The sequence below is a fragment of the Poecile atricapillus genome, chromosome Z (assembly GCF_030490865.1).
Source record: "Poecile atricapillus isolate bPoeAtr1 chromosome Z, bPoeAtr1.hap1, whole genome shotgun sequence".
Classification (NCBI taxonomy): Eukaryota; Metazoa; Chordata; class Aves; order Passeriformes; family Paridae; genus Poecile; species Poecile atricapillus.
Window position 1 is genome coordinate 130,343,691 of NC_081289.1, and position 12,323 is coordinate 130,356,013.

Consider the following 12,323-nt stretch of genomic DNA (forward strand, 5'->3'; position numbering starts at 1 on the left):
CTTATTAGGGATCTCAACCAAACAAAATCAAAACCCCTCTACAGGCATGCTAGAAGAGACCCAGGAAAGAACCCCTTGTTAAGAGTCAACTAAAAACAACATTGCAAACCAATGCAGCTCCACCTTCCTGCAAGGAATCTTTCAACAGTGCAGGGCTGAATTGTCTCTTTCCTGATGATGGAAAACCTACTGGAGCGTCTTTTGGCAAGGCTATCCCCAATATAGAAACAGCACCATTCGGAATGGGAGGGACTGGATAGAAAGTCCCTCTACCTTGGTTTCTCCCTAAGATGTGCAGTCAAATGAAAAGATTTCCTTTTTTTTTTTTTTTTTTTGAGATCCACGAGTACAAATCCTTTATATCTGGAAAATGTCTTTTCGATACTCCTCTGATCTTTGAAAAGCGCAGGGTTTGTGGTTCTTTTAAGTATTTTTTTTTTTTCTAGTAAGATCCCATGATTGTCTTCACAGTGTTGCTACCATATTACCTTGTCTTTTCAAATATGACTCCGTTCATCTCATGGAGCAGTTGCTTGCTAGGTTCGTTACAGGGTTGTTAAATATTCTTTCCCCCTAAATTTCGAAGTCCCAACACGTTCACTTTCCCACTCTCTTCAACAGGGGTGAGGGTAAGGGCAGAAACAACAACAGATATTTGAATGAATGTTCCTCATGCCTCAATAGGACTGGCTACCATGCTGTTGGGTGTATCTGGCAGCTGTGAGGACATTGATGCTACTTCACTTCCAGTAGAATTGGAACCAGGTCCTCCTTCTGAAAAATTAACCTGCCAAAAAGAAAAAAAAAAAAAAAAAGAAAAAAGGAAAAAAAAAAGGAAAAAAAAAAGAGAGAGAAAAAAAAAAGAAGAAAAATAAGAAAAAGAACTGTTGCTACAACTGTAAAACTCAAAGAAAAGTAGCAGGCAAAGAAGAACACAAAAATAAATATACAAGGCATGCAGCCAATAGGCCTGATACATCTCCACAGGAGGCTGTGTCACTGATGGTTGTTCTGTTTAGCTTCCCCATTGACTTCACAGGAACCTTCTTCAGGCCTTCGGCCAAATCACCAAGAAAAAATTATTTAAAAAATGGAAAAAGAAGACTGAAAAAATCAAGCAAATAAACAAACAAACTTATTAATGAGGCCTTCTTTCCTGTCTTGTGAGAGTGACAATCCCAATAGGATGTTCTAGTCAATTATTTAGGAGTGCATATGTTTTCTTGACATGAAACTGAAAGATTACTTTTTTCCCCTTTTGTGCACATACCAAAATAAACCTGGAAGGAGTGTCCAGGAACAGAAGGCATTTGAAACCAGCCATCCTCTTTCATTCGTAATTCACAGCTGGTGCTATCTCTTCTTAATGAGAGTCTGTTTGATAAAAAAGGTCACACTATTCCATCCTAAGGTGCCCCCGCTGCTCCCGTTAGTTTAGGAGTAGCGCTGGGAAAAGGCATTATTTGAAGGGTGGAGCTTTGTTAATCCAGAAGCATTTCTTTGGCACCTATTTAGCTGGCCAATTCTGTGATTAAGGCCCTTTCCAGATTAGATCCATGCCTTGAGTGGCCAGTGAACAGTCTGTTCCTTCCACTGTTCTTTAACTCTTTTCAGTATCACATATTATGTCAAATGTATACCAATATTTATTTGTTAACCTAATGGTCTATTTGCCTATATGTGTATGTGTATTTGGACAATCCATCTTCCATCCTTCCCTTTTTTCCCTTTTTTTGAACTATTTAATACAAAATCTCACTGCATCAAAGACTTTTAAAGTCTCGTATTTTGTTAAGGCACAGTAAGTAAAGCAACTAAAGGAGATAATTTTTTCTCCCGTCTGATGGATAGCATGACTAAAGCAGTGGTTACTTTAGATGTAAGAGGATGCAAATAGCCCTGCTGCTGTGCTACTGTTTCCTGAGCAAGCATAGTGTGCCAGCAAGGGGAACACACTGCAGACTGCTGTTGGGCAAAAGAAAAGGGATTCTGCAGGAGGGCATGATACTAAACTGAAAAGGTCTGAACACAATGCTAGATTCAGCTACAAACCTTTGTCTTCCATCACTTGGTATAAAAAAAAAAAAAAAGAAAAAAAAAAGAAAAAAAAAGAAAAAGCCCAACAGATCAAAAAAATGTTTGCATGTTAATTTTTCATAACTGTTATTCTGCATCCCTGAAATACTATTCACAAGGTACCTTATTATTTTAAAGATCTGGTTTTAACACACTCAGGCCAGGAAACTGACTTAAGAACTTCTCTCCTTAATTCACCTTGTTGGGCCTAAGTATTGTTGGTGATATGGACCCATATTGGCTGCCAAGGGACGTAGGCATAAGGAAGTGAGTTAAGGACAGAATTTATTCTAACAGGTATATTTTTATTTTGACTTAAGGTAGCTTATTATATTGCTTGAATTTTTCATCTAAATATGTACTAGCAAATTCCTTTCCAAAGAACAACACTTAGTGTAAGATATATATATATATATATATATATGTATAGATTCTTGTGTATATATAGATACATAAAGTTATATCTAGAAATACATGCTTAAGACATGGACTTTGAAATCTTAATTAAGAGATTAAACAAAACAAACAAGGGCAATGGCTGACACTATAATAATATATTTAAAATTAATCCTACAACATAAAGGCAAAATCAGCCTGAAGTGGGGAGGGGTGAACTCTAGAAACTGTTTTCACAAATGTAAGTACAATTAAGTGACATATAAGGAATGTCTTGGTGAAGTGCTTTCAGTTTTCAGGAGTGTGCGATCTATTATCAGACCTGAGTCAGGCCTTATCCAAACTCACACTCAACTCAGAAATATCTCTGCTCTACATTAAGGTCGATTCTGCTCCAAGCTCTGTGAAATCAATTCAGTTCTCTGCTTTTACAGATGCAGTCATGCCTGCCTTGCAATTTCTGGAAAACCCAGCTAATCTGCATTGCTTGTCTCTCTGAGAGTATCTGGCACCTGGAGTGAATCGCCCATTGCTCTGACCCGGGTACCGGCTGGCTCGGACTGGGAGCCGACACTTACTAGTTGCTGAAAAGCAGGTTGGTCTATGTCACTCTGCAATGCGAAGTCACTCAGTACTTTCCAGGGCGGCTGGTAACTCTGCACCTCCACGGGGTTCGCCTGCAAACCGCCGTCATGTCTCTCCGGACTAGCAGCCACCATTGGAGTTCCTGTCATCCCTTGGATATTCTGTAAACAGCCCAGCAAAAGATGTTAATGAGCTTGGTTAGCTTTATTGTATATAACCGCTGAGTCAATAAACTGCTTTCTATCTTATCTATACGGTCGCTTGTATTTGCTTTGTTAATCTGCTGTGAATGTCTTACTCTATTCTGCTCTAGGTCAGCCTGTTTCTACTCGCTGCATTTATCACGGTGGAAGTTTACTTTCTTTCCCTTTAATCCTCCTATTCGTCCCAAGGCAAACCCCCTCCGCCCCAAGCTCTCTTGAACACGAGCACTCTGTATCCCGACTGCCAATGGACGTCTCAGAGTTAGAAACGGGTAATCCTGCTCCCTTCTATAGTTCGCATTCAGACTGGTTTTGTTTTAACTGGATCGTATATCCAGTGCACGGCAGACCTGGTGTACGTCATTACCACGCTCTTAAAAACAAAAAAAAAACAAAAAAAAAAAACAAAAACCAAAACCAAACAAACAAAAAAAGACAACAAAAAACCCACAAAAAAAAACCCCAAACAAATAAACAAAATCACCCCAGCCCTCTCTCAGTATGCCCTGTAGTGCAGGCACAGTGTCCAACATAACTCCAAGCCTCCAAGCCTCGACGAATAGATTGTTCAGGCGAGTTAATAACACCGTGTTTTATTGCATTCCAGCAGGGTAAAATGAAACTCCTTAAATTCCACTTAACTAGGCAGCCTTATGAATTAATAGTCATTCTCGGGTCAGTCAATATACACAGGGAGAGTAACAGACTCTTCTTCAAGTGGACTTACAACAACATTAAAATGAAACAAATTTGGCTTAAAATGGAGACAGACAAATTGTTCTGGTGAGCCCAGTGCATTCCACTTGTTTACATCACCCATGCATCTGTAGAAAAGAGCTCTACATAGATATAACTATACCAAAATTACCCTGTAAACATGTAAAAAATTGCATTGCATTTGTCTTTCTCTGCAGTAAGTGCATTGATAAACACACACACTTTGTAGTATATAAAGTGCTGAGAAAAACACCTCTTATTTTATTTTTACTTTTTTTTAAAAAACTATTTTTACTTGTGGATTTACTCATATTTAAAAATACAGAAGAGGGCAAAGGCTTCACTTTCTCCTTAAGGAGTCCTTTGCACTTGCAGTTTAAGTATTAGATAAGACCGGGTTTATTACTTCCCATAAGCTCTGTAGGTCTCATTCATGCTGCAGAGAAGTTAGTCTAAGCTCCTGCGTATTCTTAGCCCCACCAATTCTAAACCTAAATCGGCTCCTCGCTGTGGTCTGTTTCGATTGCATTGACAGCAGAAGCTAACAGGTAATGGCTAAACGGTATCGCTTTCATTGCTTCAGGGAGATCGCAAAAAATTAACAGCATCAAACTGAGCACTGGTGCTGTCCGGCTGGACATACATCAAGCGTTTCTCCTTGGGAATTAAGGCAACACACGGACAGAGGCTGAAGCCACTTACAGTTTTGTCATTGGGTTGCTGCTGCTGAAGTTGCTTCATCATAATGCTCCTTTTTTTGTCCTTGCATCGCTTGTTTTGAAACCAAACCCGGATGACCCTCGGGCTGAGGCCAGTCATTTCTACTAGCTGCTCTTTCATGAGGGCGTCAGGTCTGGGGTTGGCAGCATAGCAGGTCCTCAAGGTGTGAAGCTGTTTTTCATTAAGGACAGTCCGGACTCGGGTGGTCTTCTCGGGCTGCTTGTGGACATGGGGCCGCAGAGCTGGCTGTCTGGCAGAGATAGGTTCTGCTGTAAGGGAAGTGGAAGGGAGGAACAGGATCCCCATGAGTAGGAAGTAGGGAGTCTGCAGACTATGAATCTAAGCTGGTGGGACAGGGGAAGGTGGCGGGCGGGGGGGCGGGTGATGAACCCTCTTTCAAAGGCCATTCAAGCACTCAGATCTATCGGAGCTGCTGCAGCCTCCTCTGCTTTATGCACTGGTGGAGTGACTGACATTTCTGACTCCACAGACAATTAATTTGCAAAAACAAACCACCCCCCTAAAACCCCTAATGACAGAAGCTTGAACCTGTATGAAACTTGACACGGGAGGGCAAGTTAGCTAAGGTGTATGTGCACCAGAAAAGGAGCAAGACGGTTTTATGTATTTATTTTCTGACAAATCACCAAAACAGACTGTTGGCCCGAAAATTAGTGAAAGATTACTTCTTAAATTAATCATAATTCGGGTCTGCTTCTGTTATAGTGAATCTAGCTCATTTTAGCCAGAAGCCATGATAACGTGCAACGGCTCCCAGCAGTTTGACGCTTCCAAACCAGAGCAAATCAAGCCAAATCCTCTGCACCATGCCAATGGGGAAAAAAAAAATAAAAACCTGTGAGAGCTCTGTATCTTAAAGCACGGGAGATGAAACTTATCTTAAAAAGTGGAGGTGCTTTGTGCATTTGCTTATGCTTGGGATGAATAATTAAAAAAATATTTATAGTGCTTTTAAAAGGACAGCAAGCCCAGCAATTCGTGGAAACTGCCAAGAAATGCAAAACTACGGGTGGCATCACATCAAGAGCTCGAAGTGGTCCTGGTGTTCTGCTATTCTTCTGGGCGTTGTGTAGCTGTAGCTGTTGTGTGTAATTTGACCCAGTCAAGGGAAAAATAAAAACAGTACTTTTTTTTTTCTTTTTTCTTTTTTCTTTTTTTTCCCCCTAAAGCTGTTTAGCTAACAGTCAGAAGTGTTCGCTTTTGTACAGTCGGGTTCCGACTTTTCTAATTGTAACAATACATCAGCAAATGTGATGGCGACGATACGGGGGCTTCATATCTTATCAGTATTGTACCTGCCGACACACTAAGCCTTTCGGAGACATGCACAAACACGATATAGGGAGCACAGTCTCTCTAGAATTCTGCCCAGATCAGTTACGGGATTACTTCTCCCTATATATAGATATGTCACTTGAAAGCGGCTCAGAAGAGGAAAATGAACCCGTTTTAGAATAGCTGTACTTACAAATAACTTCCCAAGTTACAGTTACCTGCACAGCAAAAAGGCTGGCCAACCTTGTATTGTCCAGCCTACTTAGCCTCATAAAAGTGTCCCTAAAACTGAGGGTCTCTGAGTATCTGACGTACCCGTCGAGAACTGGAAGTGTGAATGAAGCTGTAAGGTGGGACGACTCTGAAGTTACGAGACTGAGTTTTGAGATGAAATTCTCATCAAATTACATGAAACATTTCAAGAAGGCAAGAGTCACTTTAAAAAGCAATTACCGAAGATTAGCTTGTTGACAGTTTTAAATTACAGCCTAAGCGCCAGCCTGTAGTTATGAAGTCTATCTCTTTCCAGACCCCACTTCCTCCAGTGCTAAGAACAGCTTCTCCGCTCGCTCCTGAGGCAGCGGAGACGTCTGAAAGCGCAGAACTGCTCTCCGCAGCGGCTCGTCCCTCTCCGGCTCAGGCTCAGGGCTGCTCCGGGCTCGGGGAGAGCGATGGAGGAATCCCGCACCCGGCTGGCGGTGTGGGCAGGAGGAGGGCAGGCTGGGGGCGCGGTCCCTCCGCAGGTGTTCCGCCTCACTCTTCCCGCGAGCGCGGGCAGCTGCACCCGCGGCAGCCCCGAGCGGGAGGCGCGCCTCCGCCGCCGCCTCTCCGCGGGCGCGCACGCTCGGGCCCGGCTCTCCAGGGAGGCGCGGGTCCCGCTGGGACCGTGGGGCTGTCCCCGCCGCCCGGAGCGGCACCGGGAATCGCCAAACCCCTCGGGTTTCCGCGGCGCTGGGAGCGGGGGGTACCTGCCATCTGCAGCGGCCGGGCGGGATGCAGGGGGCTGAGAGGGTCCCCGCCGCCCAGGCTGGCCCTCTCCACCACGTCGTGGTCCGCCCGGCAGAAGAGGCCGTCCTCCCGCAGAGCGAATTCATCGCCGGGGATGAGCTGGCGGCTGCAGGCCACGCAGCGAAAACACTCGATGTGGTACACCTTGGCGCGGGCGCGCATCACGAAGTCGTTCTTGCTGAAGCCGATGCTGCATTTGGCGCACTTGATGCCGTATAACCTGAGCAGGGCCCAGCCCAGAAAGAAGGAGAAGGGAGGGAAGGAGGGAGAGCACGGGAGGGGGAAAGGGGAGGGCAGGGAAGGGGCGGGGGGGAGAAAGGAAAGGGAAAAAGAAAGAGGTTTTCACTCCCGCTCGTGGGCAGCCCATGGCCCCACGTAGACGCGCCACATGCAATCCACTGTTTTAAAAATCATGGAAAATACAGAAGTCAGAAGAGGAAAGGAATAAGCCGGGTTCACTTGCAGCCAGTGCCCTGACCCCCGTGCCGTAAAAGGCTGAGTGGACACAAACACGCCGGTGGAAGAGAAGAGCTGAGAAGCAGAAGTGTAAGAAGAAACAGAAAAAAAACCCCCACCCCCTTTCTTCTCGAGGATATCCGACCTCTCCCTCTTGCCCCAGCGCTCGGGCTGCTGCAGGAGTGGGGCCTCCCTGCTCTCTCCCTGCCTCCTCACCTGACCTAGCCTGGCCTGGGGCAGAATTGGACTGCCCGGGCACACTAGGGAAAGGCGAGACAGCCGAAGCTGCCATCCAGGACACAAGCCTGCCAACTTCACCAAATTGTGATACTTTCTGTGCGGAACGCATTCAAGGCGTGTGCCGCTCGATGTGTGTTCGGACTGCCGTCAATTTAGCCTCTGGGACCCAGCAGGGATGACTGCCAGTACAGGCTCTCTTCCCCTAGTCCCCTCTCACCAGATTAATTTAATACAACAATATAAGCATAACACACATGCCTCCTCAGGGTCACATATATAGCAGTGTAACTCCTCTCTCCCGCCCCCAACAAAAAGGCAGTTTTGGTGCTCTGGCTCTGCAGCTTGTCTCTACCTCAGCGCCCCTGCCCCGTCTCTCCTCCTCCTGACGCTCCCACCTTGAGCCGGGGCTCAAGCACTCCGGTAGGAATGGGAGGGCAACCTCTCGCTGACAGCCCACAAAGCAAATTATGAGTTTCTGGAGTGGGTGGCAGGATTCTCGCCTCCCATGGAGAGGCAGACGACCGTTCAACCACCAGTAGATAAACATAAGAAAATGCTCCAACTCAGGTGTCGAACTGCACACTCTCTCGTCTCCCACCGGGTGCTTCTCTGAGAAGCCCTTGGTATGATTAAAGCTAACATCTTTCCATAAATGTATGAGTACATGCACCCATGCACGCTCACAATCCACGGAACTGTGAAAACTGCTCCTAAAACTGAGCTAATATTTATCCCCACCAATTTCCTCACCAGTGTACTTCCTTAGAGATACAGTACGTAATGCATGCTTGTAAGTACACACTTTAGCTTTTATGGTTATAGAAGTAATACTATATTCACAGCTACATATACCCGAATAACACAGTTTTGAGAGGAAAAAAACCCAAACGGCTAAACAGCAAAATAACAGAGTGATCGTAAAGTAGGTGCAATCCTAGGTACAAAAGTTGAGGTGATTGCCCTCCGGTTTGACACTTAGAGATTGGCTCATGGTCTAATTCAAAGCTAGCTTGTACGTAATGCACTTTTTCCTTTTTAATTGTAGCAAATTAAATTTATTCCTTATTAGTTTAAAAAAATTAATTTTCTTTTTCCCGCTCAATTTTATAAGGACGTAAGTGAACACATTTCAGACCAAACGTTTTCCTTTCATTTGAATTTAGAGAAAGGACAACATTTAAGACAACGATTCCAGCATTCTTTTAAAAGTAAAAAATAAAAAAAGAAACCGCTCTGGTTTTAGCCATTTTAGAACTTGGAGAGTAATCTCACAATGGCTTGAAGGAATAGTCTGCTTATAAATTGTGCACTAGTCAAGGAAGGACTCGAGGGTTTTATTTCAATTCAGAATTATGCAGAAATTAGAAGATAGCTTAGGAGGCTAGGTGTTTTGCTTCCAGAACTTTCTGAAAAAAAAAAAAAAATACTGTTCATACCTCAGTGTCATACAAACTTATGATTTGGCAAACCCAGTAGGTGACACTGAAACGGATCAGCATGACCCAGGAGCACAAATAATAAACACACTCCAAATTCCTGCTTTGGTTTCTCTATAGTGTCAGCATTGGCAACTCTCACATTTTATCAGTTACCAGATTTTAATGTGAGGAAGGAAGCGGCTCCATTATCTAAATATACCCAATTGTTCGCGAACAGATGATGGGCAATTTGATCTGCTCTGTCTAATTCATCAGTACAGATAAGATAAGAAAGAAAAGGCAGTCAGATATCACCAAAGAGGTTAATATTTAAAAAAGATTAAATGTCAGTTATTTTAGCTAAGAAACATTTCGGTCGAGCTTTTAACATCCCCAAAAAGGATCCTCAAGTTCGAAGGAAATTTGTCATTTGTTTTTGTTTTCATTTTGTTTTTTCTTTTTGATAGGCCTAGTTTAAGTAGGGTTTTCTCTTTTTTCTTTATTTTTTTTCCCCTACCCGTGTATTTATTTTTACGGCATACATGCTTGAAGTTCCTTTCTTTAGAATGCCACTATGTCTTTGCAGAAACACAGAGATGAATTTCTCAGGTTGTCTTAGAAAGTGATCTGTTCCGTGTTGCTCATAATATCTACATTATTGAAAATATTCTTCGTTATCTACAAAAACCTGCGAATCTAACCACTTGGTTAGAATCGCAGGATGCGTTGCCAAAGTCCTCGGAAAGGTCCTACACGGTCCCGAACCTAGTTCTAGTGATACAGGTATTTGCATTTGAAAAGAAGAAATAAAAAACTTCACTACTAACTTTTTTCCTCTCAGGTCTATTAATGGGAAAGCACCTAAAAACATACCAATTATCTTTTACCCACTTCCTCACAGTTTTCCCTCTTAATTCCTCCGTCAAATTTATAAAGTTAAAAAGAAAAATAAAATCTCACCGAACAGTTAAACAATGTAAATGGCGTACCTGATATAATCTCTTTTACAGTAGGTTTTGCCATCCCTAACAAAGCACGTACAGGTCTCGTCCAAATACTGATTACACTCTGCACACTTCAAACACGCCGCATGCCATTCCAAATCCGGAGAAACCCTCAGAATATACTGATCGTGAATTTGATTGCCGCAACCGACACATAGGGAAATCAGACGTTTTTCTGAAATGAAAATAAATACATGATTGACTAACCGTTTGCTCTCCTACAGAGATAAACACACTTTTAATGTAATTCCCTTATAAAGCTTATTGTGGGAGCGTTGTTTGGTCTCTGCCTTTTTTTGTTTGTTTGTATATTGGGGGGGGGGGGTGTTTGTTGGGGTTTTTAGGTTGTTTTTCTTTAAAGAATATTACACTATTGGATGGTAATTGTAGTGTGCCATCAAAACCTTGTCTCGCTTAGAAAGGAGGCGGAACATATGTTAAAATGCAAATGTGAAGAATCTTTGGGATGAAGGTCCTCATTTCACAAACCTTGCACGGAATCAAAACTCCAAACTCCCACGTTGTTTAATTTTTATTTTATTGTTTGCCTTTTTGAATGCCCTGCCTTACAAGGAGAGCACCTATGTGTTTCATTTCGTATTTTAAGAGGCTCTGACTGGAAACGATGAAGCATGGTTGGGTGCACTTCCCACTCAGCCCTTTCCCTCATAAGAAGGGAGTCGAGGCTTCTAGCAAGAACAAGCATCATTACGGTTGTCACTTGCTCTCTTTTGCAAGTCTAATGCTAATACCGCTAGACCGACTAGGTGCTGGATAGTCAGACAGCCTCATCACAGTTTATCACGAGAAGAATTTAAGCCTCCGTGGTTGGAGATCCCATCAAAATCCTGTCTGTTCCCCAAACTTTAAAAGAGAGTAGGACCCCAGGCTGTTAACATATAAGGCTACGACAGAGCAAGCATGCAGGCATGGTAACAAAGGCACCTTCTCTACCATTCAAATTAAGTTCAACACTTTAGCAGTTCGTCTGCCTGAGACGATTACAATAGACAGCACATTTATTCCAACAACGGTAAAGATTCCGCCTTACTTTTTGGTGGGTCTCCCATGTCTCCCATATCTGTAAGAGGGTGTAATGTCCACAGTGAAATGGTGTACGGTTTCGTTTTAAGACCCCAAAGTAGGTTTGAGAGCTGTCGCTAAAAATAAGAATAGTAATAATAATAATAATAAAAAAAAAAGTAGAAGTATTAAGAGGCAAAAAAAAAATTAAAAAAAAAAAAGTCGAAATCGGAAAAAAAAAAAAAGGGAAAAAAAAAAAAAGAAAATGGCACAAAACACCACCGGCGTGGGAGACACTGTCAGGGCTGCGGAGAGAGAAGGGGACGCGCGGTGAGGCGCGGTGAGGCGCGGTGTGGGGCGCGGCGCCGGGGGCGCGGCGGGGTCCGTCCACGCGTAGCGGCGCGGGAGCGGTGCGGAGCGGTGGCGGCGCGGCGCAGGAGCGGTGCGGTGCGGTGCGGTGCGGTGCGGAGGCGCGGCGGTGCCGGACTGGGCGCTGGCGGCGCGGGCACTCGCCTCGCCCTTATCTCTTACTCAAACTTCTCTGCTCCAACTCAGCCCGCTCGCCATTGGCGCGACGTCACGCGCGGGCACGTCACGCCCGCGCGCGCCCATTGGCTGCGCGCGGCGCGGCGCAGCTGCCCTGATTATCATATTTCAGCGTCTGGCGGCGCGGCCGCCCGGCTCGGGTTCGCGCGGCCAACTTTTCCTCGCTCCTTATTTGTATTTCCCTTTATACTTTCGTCTTGTCGCTCTCCTCCATCGCCGTCGCTTATCTCCCGTCACACCTTTCATTTTCCTCCCCGGCCCCCTCTCGGGCTCCTATACCCCTTTCCGCCGTCCCCGGGCTTGCTGCACCGCATGTACCATTTTCCATATGGATATATATACATACGCACACACACACAGATACACATATATCTATAAATATATATGCATATATATCTGTGTATATACATACATACATACACACGTATATAATTTTTTGTTGGTGGTGCTAGTGCAACTGTTTTCTTCTTGAGCGTTTATCTTTCCCAGGAGGGTGCCACGCTCTGGTTTGCCCAGGCGGAGATGCCCTGAAGAGGGAGGGTAGGGCGGGCTGCGGAGTACGACCCCAGCCACGAGATGGGACTGTTTACGTTTCTCTTCCAGCCTCTTTCTCTTAAATTCGTGGATAAAATCTT

At 44.3% G+C, this 12,323-nt stretch overlaps 1 protein-coding gene across 1 annotated transcript; it reads right to left on the bottom strand.

The window, feature by feature from the left end:
* Positions 1-337: 337 nt before the first annotated feature.
* On the bottom strand, positions 338-11,521 carry ISL1 (ISL LIM homeobox 1). The gene is made up of 7 exons (XM_058826421.1): positions 11,425-11,521; positions 11,171-11,279; positions 10,105-10,294; positions 6,962-7,221; positions 4,680-4,966; positions 3,051-3,218; positions 338-787 (listed from the first exon to the last, which is right to left on the bottom strand). Exons 2-7 carry the CDS (start codon positions 11,196-11,198, stop codon positions 671-673), a joined length of 1,050 nt encoding a protein of 349 aa, XP_058682404.1. The 5' UTR covers positions 11,199-11,279; positions 11,425-11,521; the 3' UTR covers positions 338-670.
* Between the last annotated feature and the right edge of the window lie 802 nt (positions 11,522-12,323).